The 19963-nt window shown below is 39.5% G+C and overlaps 2 protein-coding genes and 1 pseudogene across 3 annotated transcripts; 1 reads left to right on the top strand and 2 right to left on the bottom strand.

The window, feature by feature from the left end:
• Window positions 1–580: 580 nt before the first annotated feature.
• nelfcd (negative elongation factor complex member C/D) lies at window positions 581–7157 on the top strand. Its single transcript, XM_085354034.1, has 15 exons — window positions 581–758; window positions 2276–2388; window positions 2473–2582; window positions 2683–2792; window positions 2881–2988; window positions 3868–4020; window positions 4160–4290; window positions 4411–4576; window positions 4667–4801; window positions 4884–5023; window positions 5775–5889; window positions 5975–6070; window positions 6175–6315; window positions 6601–6730; window positions 6846–7157. The coding sequence occupies exons 1-15, from the start codon at window positions 702–704 to the stop codon at window positions 6878–6880; spliced, it is 1740 nt and encodes a 579-aa protein (XP_085210160.1). The 5' UTR covers window positions 581–701; the 3' UTR covers window positions 6881–7157.
• A 1696-nt stretch (window positions 7158–8853) lies between these two features.
• LOC146632071 (cathepsin Z-like) lies at window positions 8854–14621 on the bottom strand. Its single transcript, XM_085354033.1, has 6 exons — window positions 14385–14621; window positions 12627–12790; window positions 12307–12486; window positions 11747–11897; window positions 9703–9865; window positions 8854–9507 (listed from the first exon to the last, which is right to left on the bottom strand). The coding sequence occupies exons 1-6, from the start codon at window positions 14510–14512 to the stop codon at window positions 9382–9384; spliced, it is 912 nt and encodes a 303-aa protein (XP_085210159.1). The 5' UTR covers window positions 14513–14621; the 3' UTR covers window positions 8854–9381.
• Window positions 14622–15485: 864 nt separating this feature from the next.
• On the bottom strand, window positions 15486–19803 carry LOC146632070 (cathepsin Z-like; annotated as a pseudogene). Its single transcript, XR_014906209.1, has 6 exons — window positions 19643–19803; window positions 18459–18622; window positions 18146–18313; window positions 17284–17434; window positions 16322–16484; window positions 15486–16126 (listed from the first exon to the last, which is right to left on the bottom strand). The product of XR_014906209.1 is annotated as a cathepsin Z-like (transcript).
• Between the last annotated feature and the right edge of the window lie 160 nt (window positions 19804–19963).

Genomic DNA, 19963 nt, shown 5'->3' with positions numbered 1-19963 from the left:
TTACAAAGGTCTACCTGAAGATAAATTGGTCACATGCAGTACTATGCAAATATTTTAATCACTCCTCATTTCTTTATATTTTGTTTACAAGAAGCCAGAGTTTCTATTGTTTTATTTCTTTTAAGTGCTCTTGAGCAATACTTCACAAAGCTTTCTGAATGTCTTCTTTTTACCTGACCATTTTCAAAGGAATGGGTTTTTTTTGTTTGTTAAACCACTTAACCCTGAACCATGCACTTCAAGAAGGCTGCAGAACTATTCCTAAAGACTACTTAAAAAATTATGAGAAAGCTTGCCTAAGACATCTGAGATTCCAGTGATTGTACCAAATAGTGGCTTTCGAGTTCATTAGCATTGCAAAAACTCAGTTTTTCCCTTATATGTTGTTATTTCCATTTATGTTTTTAAAGTTTAAATAAATCACTGCACCCTTTTCCAGTTTTCCTTGCAAAAGTTTACCATTTTAAGTACTAAACAAAGGAAACTCCAATCGGTTTGAGCCTGAAAGTCTAAACTCAGGGAGAAATCCCACGAATGGGGCGTGGCCTACAGCCTCGCCATTTTCCTCCTGTGTTGTTGTTAGCTTGCTGGCTAAGCTGACTGTCAGCCCGGTTTCTGCAGTTAAACGAGTCAGTGCATGATTTAAATACAACAGGTGTGTTATTGCAGCGGTTACCAACGTCCCTGCTTTCCCCGTGACCATGGACGAGGAATATTACAGCGGTTCCGGAGACTGGGAAGGCACGGAGGGTAGCATGGTGAGATCGCGACTTGTTGCTGTTTGGCTCTCGGTTAGCTAGCCAGCATTAGCATCGCTGGAGTCACAGCAGCTGATGATTAATTGTCAGACCCTCGTTATCTTTAATACAAGAGCTGATGTGCTGAGACAAGTGCTTCCGGTACTCTAAAGATGCATTGTATAGTCTAAACTCTGGCTTTGTTAGCCAGCTGCAGGCTAACTAACGACACAGCTGCTTCATGTTCATGTTACAAACTGGTGATCAACTCGCTATAGGTTCAAGTTTGTTTTATTCCTGACTAAAATATCTGATAAAATAAATTGATAAAACATATTTTATCTCTGATTTGGAACAACAGAAAACAGAATCGACTGTTTTGATAGTGTTCACACAGTCGTGGTTACAAAGGAGAAATCGCACCTGTGTCAATTCTAAGGTTTTGTAAATCAGGACATGATAAAAATTGACCCACTTTGGGCCAAGCTTTAGCTGTTGGACCATTTGACTCTAGAACACTTTGGTATACCGAGGAGCTCATAGTTGACTCAATGTTTACAAGACGCTCAGGTCCTGTGGCTGCAAAACGAGTCCAAATCATCAGCCCTCCACCACGAACTTTAACCTTTAACATGATAACTGAAGTCTGTAGAGTCTGAGATGTAGTTCTTGGGTTTTTGCAGTTTTTCTGAGCATGGCATGCTCTGACTTTGAGGTGAATTTGATGGGATGGGTTCTCTGGGGAACAGAGACACCTGAATGCTCCAGAGCAGTAAACTGCCAGTTAGGGCTGCCACGATTGGTCGACTAGTCACGATTACGTCAACTATCAAGATCGTCGACGGCTGATTTAATAGTCGATGCTTGTTTGAAGCTTTGTAAGATCCCAAAAGACGCAAGAATAAGTAGTAGAATTTAAGAGTGTAATAACGGACTGAAATAGAAGATGGTAGCACTGCATGTACAAGGATGCCAGCTGCCATTAAACCCTGAAGAAGAAGAAGCTGTGTGTGTAATCAACATCGTGAGTGAAGTATTGTGATAACGCATCGTGCAGTGTCTGGTGATTGTCACTTCTAGGAACGGATGGTTTTTATTATGTCCTCATATATAAACTATGACTGTAGAAGTTAAGTTTGCCTTCAATATGGCACCTTGTTCCGTTTTTAGTGTGCATGTTTTTCAAACAGTAGTAAATCAGGATAAGGTGATAGTCACATAGACCTGTATTCAACTAGAAGAGACAAGAAAATAAGCTCAAATTGTTAGAGCTGTGTGTTTTAAGCGAAACTTCTGCTTAGTTACTGAACTGAAGCACAAACCTGATGTCTACATATCCGTGTCTTTTAACTTGGATGATTATTAGGAAACCTGCTCAGAGTCTAATAATAACATCTTGTATAGCACCTGTCGATTCTCCTCTACCTTGTAGCTACACCATAATATGTCACTATATGCAAATGAGAACCAGAATATTACTTATTATTCCCAAGATAGATGAATCACTTTAGAAGCATCTGCATCACTGTGTATTTCAGGAGGATGGTTACGGTGAAGGAGAAAATGATGGGAAAATCCAGGAAGCTTGCCTGGAGAAATTCTCCAGCAGGGATTACATCATGGAGCCTGCTATCTTCAGCACCCTCAAAACGTAAGTGTCTGCACTCTCATGTAAATGTAATATAAGTTTTGTTAAAAAGACATTTATTGATTAACAACCATGTTGTTTCTGCAGGTATTTTCAAGCAGGTGGCTCTCCAGAACATGTCATCCAGCTTCTCTCTGAAAATTACTCTGCCGTGGCTCAGACTGTTAATCTGCTGGCTGAGTGGCTCATCCAGATGGGTACCTGTCAGACTACTCGTCTTACTGTTGTTGTGTCAGAAAGCTATTTTTAGTTTGTCTTACTGATGGCTTTTCATTAATGTGTAATGTAATTATTCAGGTGTGGAGCCTGCACAGGTCCAAGAACGAGTAGAAAATCACCTCAAGAGTCTTCTGATAAAACACTTTGACCCCCAGAAAGCTGATTCCATCTTCACCGTTGAGGGAGAGGTGAGATCTCTAAACACCCGGGGTAATTACATATATGACAAATGAAAGTGGTGAGAAACCTTGAGAAACCAGTCTCCTGCCCTTTTAGACTCCTGCTTGGCTTGAGCAGATGATAGCGCACACAACGTGGAGAGATCTCTTCTATAAGCTGGCGGAGGCTCACCCAGATTGCCTGATGCTCAACTTCACTGTAAAGGTATAGTAGTAGCTGTGGAAACAGTAAGAGCAGCAGGTGCTGAAGATTAGGACATGAACACAAACTAACCAATAGAAAGAGTCAAGTTAAAGATTTTAACTTTAAATTTGTTTCTGATGTTCTGTCATTGTGGTTTACACTCATTGGACACATTATTAGGGACACTTTGCTTGGAGCAGAACTGCCTTAATTCTTCATGCTGGGAAAATTCCTCAGATTTTGGTCCACATTGATCCTGTGCAACGTTCAAAGTCACTTATATCAACTTTCTTTCTCATTCTGATGCTCGTTTAATCTTCAGCAGGTTGCCTTGATCATGTCTACACACACTGATCTGCCATGTGACTGATATGATTTGTATGACCGATTTAAGAATCAGATATTCAGAGACATTTGCATCTAATTTTTTTCAGACACATGAAACACAGACAGATTTATCTGTGTTTTATTTTTTATGTGTAGTTTTTTTTATTTATTTGTATATGCTCTGTCCAACTCTTCTTAGATCAGTTAGATTTTGTTTTAGTGAGATCCCATGTAAGTATTGGCAGCAGGGAAGTTGCAGAGGGCCCTCTGGTGGACAAACTATGCAACAGTTAATGCCAATACCAATAGATCAGCAGAAAAGGTAATGTAGGCCTGCCAGTAAATCAGTCTGGCTCTGCATGGGTTTGACTCATTAGTTATTTTTGTTAATGTGCAGCTAAACAGGTGCACATAAAAACATGGTCAGTAAGTGTATTGTTGTAATTGTAATTCACACGATTATGAAAATTCACCTTAATAGAATCATTTTTCTTATTTTTTTGATACATTTTTGCAGCTTGATGACTTGGACTGTCACTGCTTCTTTTCAGTATTGTGTTTGTGTTTGTTTAGCTCATTTCAGATGCAGGTTACCAGGGCGAGATCACCAGCGTGTCCACAGCCTGCCAACAGCTGGAAGTTTTCTCTCGGGTGTTGAGAACATCTTTGGCCACGCTGCTAGACGGAGGAGAAGAAAACCTGGAGAAGAACCTGCCCGAATTTGCTGTGAGGATTACTTTGCATGTCTGTTCTGTCAACCATCAAAGATCTGTAAAATATGTATCTTTTTGTCTCTATGTGCCACTTTTTTAAAAGTGCTGTAAGTAATGGTCTCTGATGAGCTGCGCCCGACTCTTTCCAACAGAAAATGGTGTGTCACGGCGAGCACACCTACCTCTTTGCCCAGGCAATGATGTCCATCCTTGCTCAGGAGGAACAGGGAGGTTCAGCTGTCCGCAGGATCGGCCAGGAGGTGCAAAAGTCTGCACATGAGAGGTAACGTTGTCAACGGATGTGGTCAAAGTGATCAAGCGAATGTGATTAACTGTGAGATTAGAGTTTTGTGGATGAGCTTGAGTAATAAAAACGATGCAATAAAGGTGGTTTATATTGCAGAGGTCACGATGCCAGTCAGATAACCCTTGCGCTTGGTACAGCGGCAGCCTACCCTCGAGCCTGCCAGGCTCTCGGCGCCATGTTGTCCAAAGGAGCCCTGAATCCTGCTGATATAACAGTTCTGTTCAAGATGTTTAGCAGCATGGACCCTCCTCCTGTCGAACTGGTGAGTTCAGAACATTCTTCCTGCTGTTTATGTCCAGTGTTTACTAACTAAAGCACTCTGAATTTAAGCACTTGTCTGTCTTGTCTTTAGATCAGAGTGCCAGCCTTTCTCGACCTGTTTATGCAGTCGCTTTTCAAGCCTGGATCGAAGATCAACCAAGACCATAAACACAAATACATCCACATTTTAGCCTATGCTGCCAGTGTGGTGGAGACCTGGAAAAAGGTACAAAAAACAATGATGCTGTGTGCATTGTTAATTTAAATCATATAATAATGAAAATATGCTTATTTTATCCCAATTCCAGAACAAGCGAGTGAACATTAATAAAGATGAGCTGAAGTCAACCTCTAAGGCTATTGAGACCGTGCACAACCTGTGCTGCAATGAGAACAAAGGAGCCACAGAGCTGATTGCTGAGCTCGGCACTTTGTACCAGTGCATCAGGTGAGTGTTTGACAAGAGCTTTCAAATATGAAATATTGGTTAGTTGGTTTCATCGTATCTAATGCGACTCTTCTATCATCTAACACACTAATCTTAACCCCATCATGCAGTGAATCTTTGTAAAGGAGTGTAAGGGTTATTGAGACATGTTGCAATGGTTGTTAAGCACCGTTTACCAGGAAAAGATGCACTTTTAATCAGTGAAAATGAACAAGGTTATTTATTAGAATACAGCTCTTTCAGTGCTCACTGCACCATCGTAGTTACTTTCACCTCTGTTTTTCTTTCTGAAGCAACAAATCTAGTGATGTTACCAGACTGTGCAGTTAATTTTGATATTTTCATAGGCACTGAAAACAGTTCAATATTTTGAAGCAGATCCCGTACAGTCAGATTTGTGTGTCATAATGTTTTCATTGTTGTAGAGTAAGGTCTGTAGTAAGAGTAGGAAGTATATTGTGTTAAAGAAGAAACAAAGGGGAAACTTGAAGCAACAGCATTTTTAATATGTTGATCTTCAGTTAATCATTCAAAGCCTGAATACAGCCGAGCTCGAGCTGATGGGCTTCCAAGATTTACCAGAAGAAATGTGCAAATGAAAAATCTATTTACATGTATGATTATTTAGTTTTATACCATTAGAATCTATTGTGTGTATATACGGTACAGAAGGGTTCAAATATTGGTACTTAAAGTAAAACCGGAGTTTGAGAGCCAGACTTCCACACTGACTGACTGTCTGTGTGTTCAGGTTTCCAGTGGTTGCTATGGGAGTTCTGAAGTGGGTGGACTGGACGGTGTCCGAGCCGCGGTACTTCCAGCTGCAAACAGACCACACCCCCGTTCATTTAGCTTTACTGGATGAGGTGCGACACTGCTGCAAGATGAAAGATTAAATTGTGTTTAATTTGCGGAGCTTAAAGTTCAAACATTAAAATTTTCTCTGCACAGATCTGTACATGTCACCAGCTGCTGCACCCGCAGGTCCTCCAGCTGCTCATCAAGCTCTTTGAGACCGAGCACTCTCAGCTGGACGTCATGGAGCAGGTGGGCGTTGTGTGCCTCGCATGCTTTTAATTCCAGCTTGTTAACAGACGCCTGTGTGTTGTAGCTCTGAGCTGACAGCATGTTTGTTTTATTTCCCCCTCCAGTTGGAGTTGAAGAAGACTCTGCTGGACCGAATGGTTCACCTGCTGAGTCGTGGCTACGTGCTGCCCGTCGTCAGCTACATCCGCAAATGTCTGGAGAAACTCAACACAGATATCTCCCTCATTAGATATTTTGTCACTGAGGTAACAGCTGCTTATGGAAATCTGGTTTATGTGTGCACTCTTTCCTGTCAGGTCTGTTCTCCTGTTGTTTGTTCAATTTCAGCTTTGCACAGATTAATGTTCACCGTTTCCATTCCTGTTATTGGATAGTGACGTCTTTACCAGAGTAGTTGGTATATTTGATCTAGAATCTTCATAAAACACCTGAAGTTGATGCTCTATAATTGGTAAATGTGGAAATAAGACACTGTTTCAGTACATCAGACCTTTGTGAACAGAGCTCAGTGTGAGATATTTCTCTTAAAGGTGCTGGATGTGATCGCTCCTCCCTATACGTCGGACTTTGTTCAACTCTTCTTGCCGATCCTTGAGAACGACAGCATCGCAGGAACGATCCGCACAGATGGAGAACACGACGCTGTTGCTGAGTTTATCGGTAAGTGGCGAGAAAGGAAAGTTTATAGAAAGTCTATTATTCCTTTAATAAATAAAAGGAAGTCTTTGGGCTCTCATCCGTCTGAAGCACTAACATGTGGGTGATTGTTTTTCAGCCCACTGCAAGTCAAACTTCATCATGATCAACTGATGTGGAATTGACACCCAAAAAGGGAGACGTAAAGGAGGTGGAAGATCTGTTATCTGATAAGCAGGTGCTTGTGGCTGAAGCACATAGCTTGGAGGTGGATTTTTCATTTTGGCAAAGTGAAGTGGAAATTAGTTTCTGTTAAGGAAACATGAAAGCAGATGTGACTGTCGCTGAGCTGGCTGAGTGGTGTGAAAGTAATGACCCAGATTTATCTGACGATGCAGCTGAACGTTGCTTTTTTTACCTGTATATTTGATTTTCTATATTTTATGTTGGTCTGAGCTCTTTTAAAATAAACTTTAAAATGTTGCTTGTTTCTGTTTTTGTTTTTCATACAGTCTCGGACTGCGTAAATATAATCAGCTCCCTCTCGTGCATTTTATTTGCATGAGAGTTTGTTTTAATATGGAGATCTGTAAACCTCAAAAGCCGCATATTTAATTGAAGGAGGTAATTACACGCCACTTTTATTTGAAGTTTTTGTTTTCGGTTTGTTTCCAGGCTGACTTTGACGATTTCAGGTTAGTTCTTATAATTTTCATAGTCTTCTTTAGTCTTTTAATGATACGAGATATTTCTCAGATGCAGATTTAAGAAATTTAAAATACTAATTGCAAGGCAAACAGTACTGGAGGTAGTGAACTCACAATCTCAAAAATACATCACCAAAGCCTTTGAAGCTGGTTGTGTAAGACATTTAAATACATTTTTTTTATTTTTCCCATTCGGTGTATTGTGACCTCTCCCTCTTTTTAAAGCTAGGGGTCATTAGCATCAGTGGTCCCCTGCTAAGTCCTAGTGAACCAATGACTGTTTAACGATGCAAATTAGACCTCTTTAAAACATATTGTTTAGTTCTAGCTTTCTTTTATTCTTTTGTGTATGCTGACAGCCTTTCTGCACTCCTTACTGTCTTAAGAATTGTAAAATTGTCACTTATGTAGTTATCTAAATACTTACCATTGGCTAACAATGACAAATGGTAGAGGAAGTGTTCCTTTAGGAGAAGCAGCACCTGTGTAGTCAGGTGTTTCAATACACCTGACTACACCAGCAGACAGGCAATCACCACTGAGAGAGGATCTGTATCTGTTAATCTTTATCACTAAAAATGTGTTCACAAATGAACATGGGTTCAAAGAGAAGCAACATCTTCCCTGCTGGCGTGTAAGAATGTTGCTCTTCAGATGGCTTGAAGGAAACTGCAACTTCCTGATAAAGGCCTTCACCGGGCTGTGCATTTCACCTGCACAGGCTCTTGATTTACAGTTGGTATGTAGTTCATTCTTTGCAGGTCTGTCCCATTAATAGAAAATGCAAGATCTGCTTTTCAGTCTGAATTTTCAACTCACTTTAATTTCTGCTCTCAGGTCCTACACTCTCTCTAGCTTTACCCAGGCCGAGCCACCTGACAGTTTTTCCTTCCCACTGTCGCCACGTGCTTCCTCATAAGGAATCACCCGATTGAGTTCTCTCGTTTACAGAGAAAGCCAAACAATCAGGTGATGGTATAAAGGGCCGTGAGGCGACAGTGATTCGATACTATACAAATAAAATGGAACTGATTTGAATTAACTAATAGAAAACTTGTTTTTACCTTTCTGTGCCTTTTCTCCTTTTGTGTATCTGCTGGTATGAAGACTGCTTATTTTGCAAAAAGCTTCTTTCAGTAAACTTCAGAAGCCTCTGAAATGTACTGGGCAAACTGCATCTTCCAAAGATCATCACTGTGTATTGGAGGAAATCATCTCCACCTGACTGACATCAATTAATGACGTGTGTATTAAAGTAAAGACAGTGGATGGTAAAATAGAAAAGCCTGAGAGGTTTCTATGAAACATTCTAACTCAAAGGACAGATGAAGTGTTTATTGGTACAGTTTGAAAACAAATTGTCACAATGAAATATTTTGGGTTCAAAGTGTTCATCATAAAACAAATTACAAGAATCTATATTTGACTCAAACTGCACACAAAGGCACACAAAGTATGTTTATTTCAGTTTTTGCATTCATCCCTGTGTAGTGCAACATTTTCAGTAGCAGTAACGCCACACACTGCAAACATTTGGCGTCAGAGCAGTGCAGCAGAAAGTGTGATAGTTGTGTTCTTTGGCTGAATCACTGTGAATTTACAAATTAAAACTAAAAGCTTTCCTATGCTGTCTCAATACTGTAGGTTACAAAAAACCCTCTTTATTTACTGTGATGACTGTTGCATGGCCTGAATTTTTCTGCAGAACAAAAACTTGCATCATTCTTCTTTCTGATAAAACCCTTTAAAAGTTTAAATCTGTAAAACAGCCTGCACACCTCTCTGTGGTAATCAGACAGTTTGAATCGGCATAAACAGTTTGATATTCAGCTGGAAGACCCTGATAATGATTTAGGTTTAAAAAAAAAAAGAAAAACCTGAACTTATTCCCTTCTTAACATTAAAACACAAAAAGCTTTTCTTTGGAACGCATCGGAGTGTCTGCCCACAATCTGACACTGGGCTCCTCTAGAGGTAGTCCTTGGGTACGATTGGGTCTCCGTACATGCAGTCCTCCTCTACTGCCAGGTTGTACTTACTGCCACTTCCTCCCTTGTAGGCACTGGTCACGATCCTGAGCCAGCCCTTTTCACCCTGAAGGCAAAAATAAAGAAGCCAAGACTTAAATAAGAAAGTCATTCTTTTAAGAAATCAGATACAGGATTTCTTTCTCAAATGAAATAATATTCTTGTATTTGTGACCGCGAAAATGCATTTGATTTGATAAAACCAGCTGCAAATTAAACAGCAACGAGAGGACATTTCATTAGCTATCTGGCATCGACTCACCCATGGCTCTCCCCAGGAGTTGCGTACGATCCAGTATTCGACATCGTCTTCCACTCCCCATCCTGCCACTGACACGATGTGGTTGATGAAGGCCTCCTCCTGGTACTCAGAGTAGAGACCTCCAGTGTACGCATCCAGCTTATCTGTGGCCATAATCCCGCAGCTAAGAAATTAAAAATCATTAAATACCACAGGTTACTTCCTCTTTCTGCTTAAAAGTTGCAGCAGTCACTGATGAGTTTAATGCTCTGCTGCACTGACAACATTTCAGCAGCAGATGATCGGATGCTGAAATGATGAAGCCTAGAGAAGCTACTTTAAACCACAGATCTTCTTGACTGCAGATTTAATTTAATGAACATTTATTTCCAAGACAGAAACATGATTCAAAGAAACTACAAAAGCTGCTCAACCCACCACCTTCTAAACAGAGTCAAAATGGGTCAGGGTTGTCAAACTGCCAGGGACAGACAAATACACTTTACTGACATCACACTATAATGATTGTAGCTTATGTATGTACAGTACGTTCCCCATCACCCCCTAGACGAGCAGACCGACCTTGATGAAACTATATCTATATTTCGCATTCAACTATTTTATGCGATTCCCACAATCGTATATATTGGTACATTTGCTAGTAATAAATAATACAAGGCCCACTCTTACAATCAAACCTTCAACAAAAACTCAACTAGCTGCCATCACACAATTCAGTAAGTGAAGCACAAATATATACTTTGCTCACAAAAATCCTTGTGTAAAAGCGAAACACTATGCCTTTCATTGGGTTTTTACACATTTCCAAAAATCTCAACATGACAACTCAATGACTGGGAAATGTCAATAAAATTGGATGCTTATTAAAACCTAAGAACTACAAATACTCTCATCTGTCATTGCAATCACTTTATAATCTGCAAATAATGAGGATTTGCCCTCTGAGGTTTAAGTTTGACATGTGCCTATAATGCCACAAATGACAATTCACTTTCACTGCAATTGAAGGCGGTATATAAAACTACACTTCTGTCCTACTGAAGCTCAACCCAGAGACAAACGGTTTCAGTATAATCTTTATGTAGCTCCAACAGCTTCACACCTCAGATTTCAACTAACAGAAACGAGACAAGAGGAAGTAGGAGTATTCTAGCTGCACCATATTTAGTACCCGATCACACTACAAACTCTCGTGCATCATGTGCTTATTGTCATCACAATCATATACTGTATTTTTAACAAAATGTGAGTACATTTTGTTGAGTGGAAACTGAGTGGATAATGGAACCAAACCTTGAAAGGGAGAAATGTCACATGAGTCATACTTTTGATTCTTTTAAAAATCTGCGGGTGGATCGATCCAAATATTAATTTTTATAGATACCGGTGCTAGTGTTGCTATCAGATCAATACTTGTGTGTTATGATCCATTCAATATGTAGCCCGCTTCATTGTTTTAAATATATATATTTTTGGGAATTGAAAAAATGATACCTCAAACATGTACTTTGTCTCGACTGTCACGTCTATTTATTTATAGCCTGTACCACATTTAAACAAATGAAAGTTGGCCCAAAGAACAAATTAATTATTAAATCAGCGATTTCATGTTTACAGAATTTGTATATCGATGACAATTTTTCTCATAAATCATGACACACTGCTCTCCCCTACATAAGCTGCCTTTATAGTTTGAAAGAATCGGTAACAGTAGTGGCAATACTACACTTCTAGTTACTTGGTATTGGACAGATACCAAAATTTGTAGTACTGCATAGCTTTTTTCAAATCTACATTGTTATAAATATTTTAAAATTCACTTTGCTAGAACAAAATTATTTTTTAGAGATTTCTTTTTGCCTTTTTAGCAATTATTAGAAAGGAAAGTATGGAATGACAGGAAAAGGTTTAGGGTGGAAATCAGGATTCTAACTAGTGTCCTATGTTGGTTTGGGATATCTGCTTTATTATTAAGATTGAATTATCAAGTAAAACAAAGCAACCAGAATGGACTATTTTATAAACGTATGAAAAAGCTGCAAACCTGATCGGCCCATGCGCGTAAATCTCTGCCATCATCTTCTCTCTCCCACTGACGGATCCGTAATCTCCCACCTTCCACAGAGTGTAGTTACTCACAATATTGCACACTCCAAAAGTGGTGCAGGTGCCACATTGGTTGAATTTATTGCAATCTTTAGAGAGAGAGAAACAGAACATACATGGCTCAGCCTCACAGGGACATGCAGCAGCCAGCCAGGGGAACATTTTGACCTTAAAAACACAAATGTATTTTCTTCTAACAAATTCTGATGAAGTCCTTTAAATATATTTACTAATCTTAGTTGTTGCATATTTGAAAGAGTCTGTCTACTCTTGCACATGTGGTGAAATACAGTAAATCCTGTGCATTTTAGCCTACACTGTGTAAAAACCTTTTAACGTCAATAATCATATTCCCCTAGGTTATCAGAACAGCATTCATCTATCTTGCAGGAGTGTCCTGAGCCAAAACAGGGCCTCTTAGATTAGCACTGAGTAAACATATGATGTTGAAGCATATGATCATCACTCTGGTCACTGTGTACACTGTGAAAGTCTTACCCTGGTCTTTAGCCTGGTAGTTATTACAGGTCTCATCTGGGATCCCGTGATTGTTAGCATATTCCCAAACCCCAGTGTGGTCTCCTCCGTGGCACGAGCCGGCATCACCGCAGTCGATCACATTCTGGACAGACAGGTAGGCAGATGGCCACGCTCCTTTCCGCTTAATGTTGATTCGATCTGATTTAATGCAAATAAGAAATAAGTAGCAGCCATTACTTTCTGTTCATCAATGTCCCTTCTATGGAAAGAAGAAGTGAAAGCACACCTGTGTCATAGTCATGTACAATGTGACATAGTTAAGCTTTGCTGAGTCATACCTGCCATCGCACTGGTGCTGCCATGTGCCCAGCAGGAACCACAGTACTGGGGAATGTGCTGGTTGCGAGTAGTGCTGACGTAGTTGGTGCCATTGATGTTCCTCCAGTCCCACGACTTCGGCAGATCAGAAATGTTCAAATACTCGTGAGGACGAGGTGCGGTCCTGTGAACATACGTGTCATTGCACACAGTTACTGGATCAGTCTGATGTTTAAGTTTAATGTCCCCGCTACAACATATAAAGTCTGTTTGAAAATCTTCTTGCTCTTCTGTTTCAGTTCCTCTCTTTAAAAATAACTTTTAAAGTCTTGATACAAGATGCAAAAGAATTGTCCTTCTCACTAGTCTGATGTGCAAAACCTCACATTACAGCTGCAGTATTGAGAAGAATACACAGATATCGTGTGCTCTGTCAGTCCATACCATATAGATTACACATATTACTGGTATTACACAAATGTAATACCAGTAACATACAAAATGAGTCTTGAGCCACCCCTCATTTCTTTAGATTTTGCTCAGAAAATGGGAAATTGGTGCAGTACTTTATTGAAATACAGTATATTAAGCAAAAACAGGGTTTGCACAGTTCTAACTTATCTTTCGGGTCTTGTGTCTCAGGTCTTTTTTTCACTATTTCTTAAGGACATTGTTTATCTGCTGCAGAGAGTTTTTTAAGCCCTGCAACATTTTCATTGTTCCTCTATTTTTCCAGTTTCCTTAATTTTTAAGGACACATTACACTACATGCTGTCATATGCCAACTTTCCAGCCAATAGCACAGCTTGTTGAAAAAAAAATACTATTTTATATCTCTCACTGTGTGTTTCATAGATTTAACAGAAGAAATTGGAACAAATAATTGTACTTATGCTAGGAAAAATGGTTCTTTATTTGTAGACACAACACTGGTTAATCCCTTGGTCAGGTCAGATACAATGACTAGACTAAAAAGGAGAGAAAAAACAGACAATGTCCAAAGAAAAGCTGCGAAGACCTTTAGAGAGCCTGAAGAACTACTTTAAAGATCACATTAAAAAAATTACAAGGCAAGTCTGGCTCCTTGGAAGCAAAATATAAAGACACGAGGGGAAGTTTGAGAGTTTGCAAAGCACTGCAAATCCTTCTTTAACATACTGAATATCTATTTTTGCACTGGTTTCAGAAATATGGCACAAATCAGTTCAAGTTCAAACTAAATAGCTCTCAATTTTATTGTTTTTATTTCACATAGAAGCGCAGATTGCACATAAAGACGCCTTGTATTTAATATTTGTTCTGACGGAGATTTGGGAACGACACGTTGTTATTTCTGAACTCCTGGCTGTTTAGCAGCTGTTTTTGAATCTAAATGAGTCTTTGGGGGCTGATGGTTGAGCTGCAGGGAACTTCCGCAAAAACGGATCCGCCAAATCCCGTGACTTGTACCGACCGAGAAAACAGGTTTTTTTTTCTTTTGTTACACATTCCAAAAACAAAGCAAATAAAACAAGGGATTTAAACGGTCTGATTTTGACTTCCAGTACATCTGTGTACGGCTTATTTAATTCTTTTATATTGAATTATTTATTCATATAAATCTATTAAAGAATAAATAACTTCTTAGTTAAGGTTATTTACAATAGCCAGTTTAGCTAACAGACGGCTGTCGCGAGCCTCGGTTAGTTACTTAGATACTTAAACCCGCTTCTCTTTATAGTTTAAACTACTTGCTATGCTTTATGTAAAAAAGCGACATAAGCTTTTGTTGAACTTACCGCAGTCCAAAGCCGCCTCTCTTCGGTGAGGGGACATAGCACGGCTCCTTCTGCTTAAAAAATACTCCAGCCGACACCTCAGACAGCACGGCCGAAAACAGCACAAGAACCGCGGCTTTGAGAGCCATCTCTGACACCGAGCAGTGCTTTAGTTACGGGACCAGGAGATACTCACTTCTAGAGTTTTAGTCCGCTGCATAAATAACCTGAGAGTGAGTTGGGTGGATGCATGCAGTAAAGATTAACCGGTGCCGATACTAGTCACATGACCCCAACTACGAAAGCCCACGTGCTTTACAAGGAAATCACAAGTCATGTTGTGGCATGTGTGAGAATGCTCTTAGTGTCGCACTGTCTGTGCAGCTCAGTTTTAATAATGTTGTAATGACAGTGAAAAACTATCCTAAACTACAAGAGAAGAATTATTAAGCAATGTGACAAGATAAGATGAAATTAAACATATAAGATTCGTTTTTACAATTCTTAAGACAGTAAGGAGTGCAGAAAGGCTGTCAGCATACACAAAAGAATAAAAGAAAGCTAGAACTAAACAATATGTTTTAAAGAGGTAAACTCCAGAAGCCTCTGAAATGTACTGGGCAAACTGCATCTTCCAAAGATCATCACTGTGTATTGGAGGAAATCATCGGGTAGCATAAATATAGTCTGGTTAGCTAACGGGGCCAAAGGTCATCACTAGATTCTGTTTCCTACCTGAGATGCTCTGCCAGCATCTTCATTTGCAGCTTTCTTGAGTGTCTTTCTAACTTATGTCAAAAGCACGCTCTGCTGGGTGAGATCAGGTGATTGTATTGTTATGGAATAATAAAAGATCGCCATGAAACTGACTGTCAGTTCATCTTCACCTGACTGACGTCAATTAATGACGTGTGTATTAAAGTAAAGACAGTGGATGGTAAAATAGAAAAGCCTGAGAGGTTTCTATAAAACATTCTAACTCAAAGGACAGATGAAGTGTTTATTGGTACAGTTTGAAAACAAATTGTCACAATGAAATATTTTGGGTTCAAAGTGTTCATCATAAAACAAATGGCAAATTACAAGAATCTATATTTGACTCAAACTGCACACAAAGGCACACAAAGTATGTTTATTTCAGTTTTTGCATTCATCCCTGTGTAGTGCAACATTTTCAGTAGCAGTAACGCCACACACTGCAAACATTCGGCATCAGAGCAGTGCAGCAGAAAGTGTGATAGTTGTGTTCTTTGGCTGAATCACTGTGAATTTACAAATTAAAACTAAAAGCTTTCCTATGCTGTCTCAATACTGTAGGTTACAAAAAACCCTCTTTATTTACTGTGATGACTGTTGCATGGCCTGAATTTTTCTGCAGCACAAAAACTTGCATCATTCTTCTTTCTGATAAAACCCTTTAAAAGTTTAAATCTGTAAAACAGCCTGCACACCTCTCTGTGGTAATCAGACAGTTTGAATCGGCATAAACAGTTTGATATTCAGCTGGAAGACCCTGATAATGATTTAGGTTTAAAAAAAGAAAAACCTGAACTTATTCCCTTCTTAACATTAAAACACAAAAAGCTTTTCTTTGGAACGCATCGGAGTGTCTGCCCACAATCTGACACTGGGCTCCTCTAGAGGTAGTCCTTGGGTACGATTGGGTCTCCGTACATGCAGTCCTCCTCTACTGCCAGGTTGTACTTACTGCCACTTCCTCCCTTGTAGGCACTGGTCACGATCCTGAGCCAGCCCTTTTCACCCTGAAGGCAAAAATAAAGAAGCCAAGACTTAAATAAGAAAGTCATTCTTTTAAGAAATCAGATACAGGATTTCTTTCTCAAATGAAATAATATTCTTGTATTTGTGACCGCGAAAATGCATTTGATTTGATAAAACCAGCTGCAAATTAAACAGCAACGAGAGGACATTTCATTAGCTATCTGGCATCGACTCACCCATGGCTCTCCCCAAGAGTTGCGTACGATCCAGTATTCGACATCGTCTTCCACTCCCCATCCTGCCACTGACACGATGTGGTTGATGAAGGCCTCCTCCTGGTACTCAGAGTAGAGACCTCCAGTGTACGCATCCAGCTTATCTGTGGCCATAATCCCGCAGCTAAGAAATTAAAAATCATTAAATACCACAGGTTACTTCCTCTTTCTGCTTAAAAGTTGCAGCAGTCACTGATGAGTTTAATGCTCTGCTGCACTGACAACATTTCAGCAGCAGATGATCGGATGCTGAAATGATGAAGCCTAGAGAAGCTACTTTAAACCACAGATCTTCTTGACTGCAGATTTAATTTAATGAACATTTATTTCCAAGACAGAAACATGATTCAAAGAAACTACAAAAGCTGCTCAACCCACCACCTTCTAAACAGAGTCAAAATGGGTCATACTTTTGATTCTTTTAAAAATCTGCGGGTGGATCAATCCAAATATTAATTTTTATAGATACCGGTGCTAGTGTTGCTATCACATCAATACTTGTGTGTTATGATCCATTCAATATGTAGCCCGCTTCATTGTTTTAAATATATATATTTTTGGGAATTGAAAAAATTATACCTCAAACATGTACTTTTTGTGTTGACTGTCAGGTCTACTTATTTATAGCCTGTACCACATTTAAACAAATGAAAGTTGGCCCAGAGAACTAATTAATTATTAAATCAGTGATTTCATGTTTACAGAATTTGTATATCGATGACAATTTTTCTCATAAATCATGACACACTGCTCTCCCCTACATAAGTATGGAATGACAGGAAAAGGTTTAGGGTGGAAATCAGGATTCTAACTAGTGTCCTATGTTGGTTTGGGATATCTGCTTTATTATTAAGATTGAATTATCAAGTAAAACAAAGCAACCAGAATGGACTATTTTATAAACGTATGAAAAAGTTGCAAACCTGATCGGCCCATGCGCGTAAATCTCTGCCATCATCTTCTCTCTCCCACTGACGGATCCGTAATCTCCCACCTTCCACAGGGTGTAGTTACTCACAATATTGCACACTCCAAAAGTGGTGCAGGTGCCACATTGGTTGAATTTATTGCAATCTTTAGAGAGAGAGAAACAGAACATACATGGCTCAGCCTCACAGGAACATGCAGCAGCCAGCCAGGGGAACATTTTGACCTTAAAAACACAAATGTATTGTCTTCTAACAAATTCTGATGAAGTCCTTTAACCTCCTAAGACCCAAACTCTTTCACGGCATGCATTTTTAATTTCTCTTTGATATTTGGGCCGATTGGGACCTGATGAATGTAAAAACAAAGAATTACCAGATCTTTTTTTAACTAATTTTTGTTTCTAAGAAAAATGAAAGCCACATATGAGGATATTCGTTTAAAATTTCGATAGAACAGTGGCAGCATAATGTCCTCGTAAGTGGATATCAGGCCCTTGTAGAGCAAAATTGAGTATTTTGGTCTAAATAACCCAAAATTTGATGTCCACATATGTGGACGCCAGGTCCTAGGAGGTTAAATATATTTACTAATCTTAGTTGTTGCATATTTGAAAGAGTCTGTCTACTCTTGCACATGTGGTGAAATACAGTAAATCCTGTGCATTTTAGCCTACACTGTGTAAAAACCTTTTAACGTCAATAATCATATTCCCCTAGGTTATCAGAACAGCATTCATCTATCTTGCAGGAGTGTCCTGAGCCAAAACAGGGCCTCTTAGATTAGCACTGAGTAAACATATGATGTTGAAGCATATGATCATCACTCTGGTCACTGTGTACACTGTGAAAGTCTTACCCTGGTCTTTAGCCTGGTAGTTATTACAGGTCTCATCTGGGATCGTTAGCATATTCCCAAACCCCAGTGTGGTCTCCTCCGTGGCACGAGCCGGCATCACCGCAGTCGATCACATTCTGGACAGACAGGTAGATGGCCACGCTCCTTTCCGCTTAATGTTGATTCGATCTGATTTAATGCAAATAAGAAATAAGTAGCAGCCATTACTTTCTGTTCATCAATGTCCCTTCTATGGAAAGAAGAAGTGAAAGCACACCTGTGTCATAGACTTGTGATGTACAATGTGACATAGTTAAGCTTTGCTGAGTCATACCTGCCATCGCACTGGTGCTGCCATGTGCCCAGCAGGACCCACAGTACTGGGGAATGTGCTGGTTGCGAGTAGTGCTGACGTAGTTGGTGCCATTGATGTTCCTCCAGTCCCACGACTTCGGCAGATCAGAAATCTTCAAATACTCGTGAGGACGAGGTGCGGTCCTGTGAACATACGTGTCATTGCACACAGTTACTGGATCAGTCTGATGTTTAAGTTTGATGTCCCCGCTACAACATATAAAGTCTGTTTGAAAATCTTCTTGCTCTTCTGTTTCAGTTCCTCTCTTTAAAAAATAACTTTTAAAGTCTTGATACAAGATGCAAAAGAATTGTCCTTCTCACTAGTCTGATGTGCAAAACCTCACATTACAGCTGCAGTATTGAGAAGAATACACAGATATCGTGTGCTCTGTCAGTCCATACCATATAGATTACACATATTACTGGTATTACACAAATGTAATACCGGTAACATACAAAATGAGCCACCCCTCATTTCTTTAGATTTTGCTCAGAAAATGGGAAATTGGTGCAGTACTTTATTGAAATACAGTATATTAAGCAAAAACAGGGTTTGCACAGTTCTAACTTATCTTTCGGGTCTTGTGTCTCAGGTCTTTTTTTCACTATTTCTTAAGGACATTGTTTATCTGCTGCAGAGAGTTTTTTAAGCCCTGCAACATTTTCATTGTTCCTCTATTTTTCCAGTTTCCTTAATTTTTAAGGACACATTACACTACATGCATATGCCAACTTTCCAGCCAATAGCACAGCTTGTTGAAAAAAAAAATACTATTTTATATCTCTCACTGTGTGTTTCATAGATTTAACAGAAGAAATTGGAACAAATAATTGTACTTATGCTAGGAAAAATGGTTCTTTATTTGTAGACACAACACTGGTTAATCCCTTGGTCAGGTCAGATACAATGACTAGACTAAAAAGGAGAGAAAAAACAGACAATGTCCAAAGAAAAACCGTGAAAGACCTTCAGAGAGCCTGAAGAACTACTTTAAAGATCACATTAAAAAAATTACAAGGCAAGTCTGGCTCCTTGGAAGCAAAATATAAAGACACGAGGGGAAGTTTGAGAGTTTGCAAAGCACTGCAAATCCTTCTTTAACATACCGAATATCTATTTTTGCACTGGTTTCAAGCGACATAAGCCTTTGTTGAACTTACCGCAGTCCAAAGCCGCCTCTCTTCGGTGAGGGGACATAGCACGGCTCCTTCTGCTTAAAAAATACTCCAGCCGACACCTCAGACAGCACGGCCGAAAACAGCACAAGAACCGCGGCTTTGAGAGCCATCTCTGACACCGAGCAGTGCTTTAGTTACGGGACCAGGAGATACTCACTTCTAGAGTATCTATCCTAAATTGCAAGAGAGTAATTATTAAGCAATGTCACAAGATAAGATGAAATTAAACATAAAAGATTCGTTATGTGCTGCTGTTTTGTATGCACATTTCTAGTGTATTACTGTCAGTGAATACTTTATTAG

The sequence above is a fragment of the Diplotaxodon limnothrissa genome, linkage group LG5, assembly GCF_057381915.1.
Source record: "Diplotaxodon limnothrissa isolate DT_005_m linkage group LG5, D_limnothrissa_male_GT1.1, whole genome shotgun sequence".
Taxonomy (NCBI): Eukaryota; Metazoa; Chordata; class Actinopteri; order Cichliformes; family Cichlidae; genus Diplotaxodon; species Diplotaxodon limnothrissa.
This window is presented reverse-complemented; position numbering and strand designations above follow the sequence as displayed.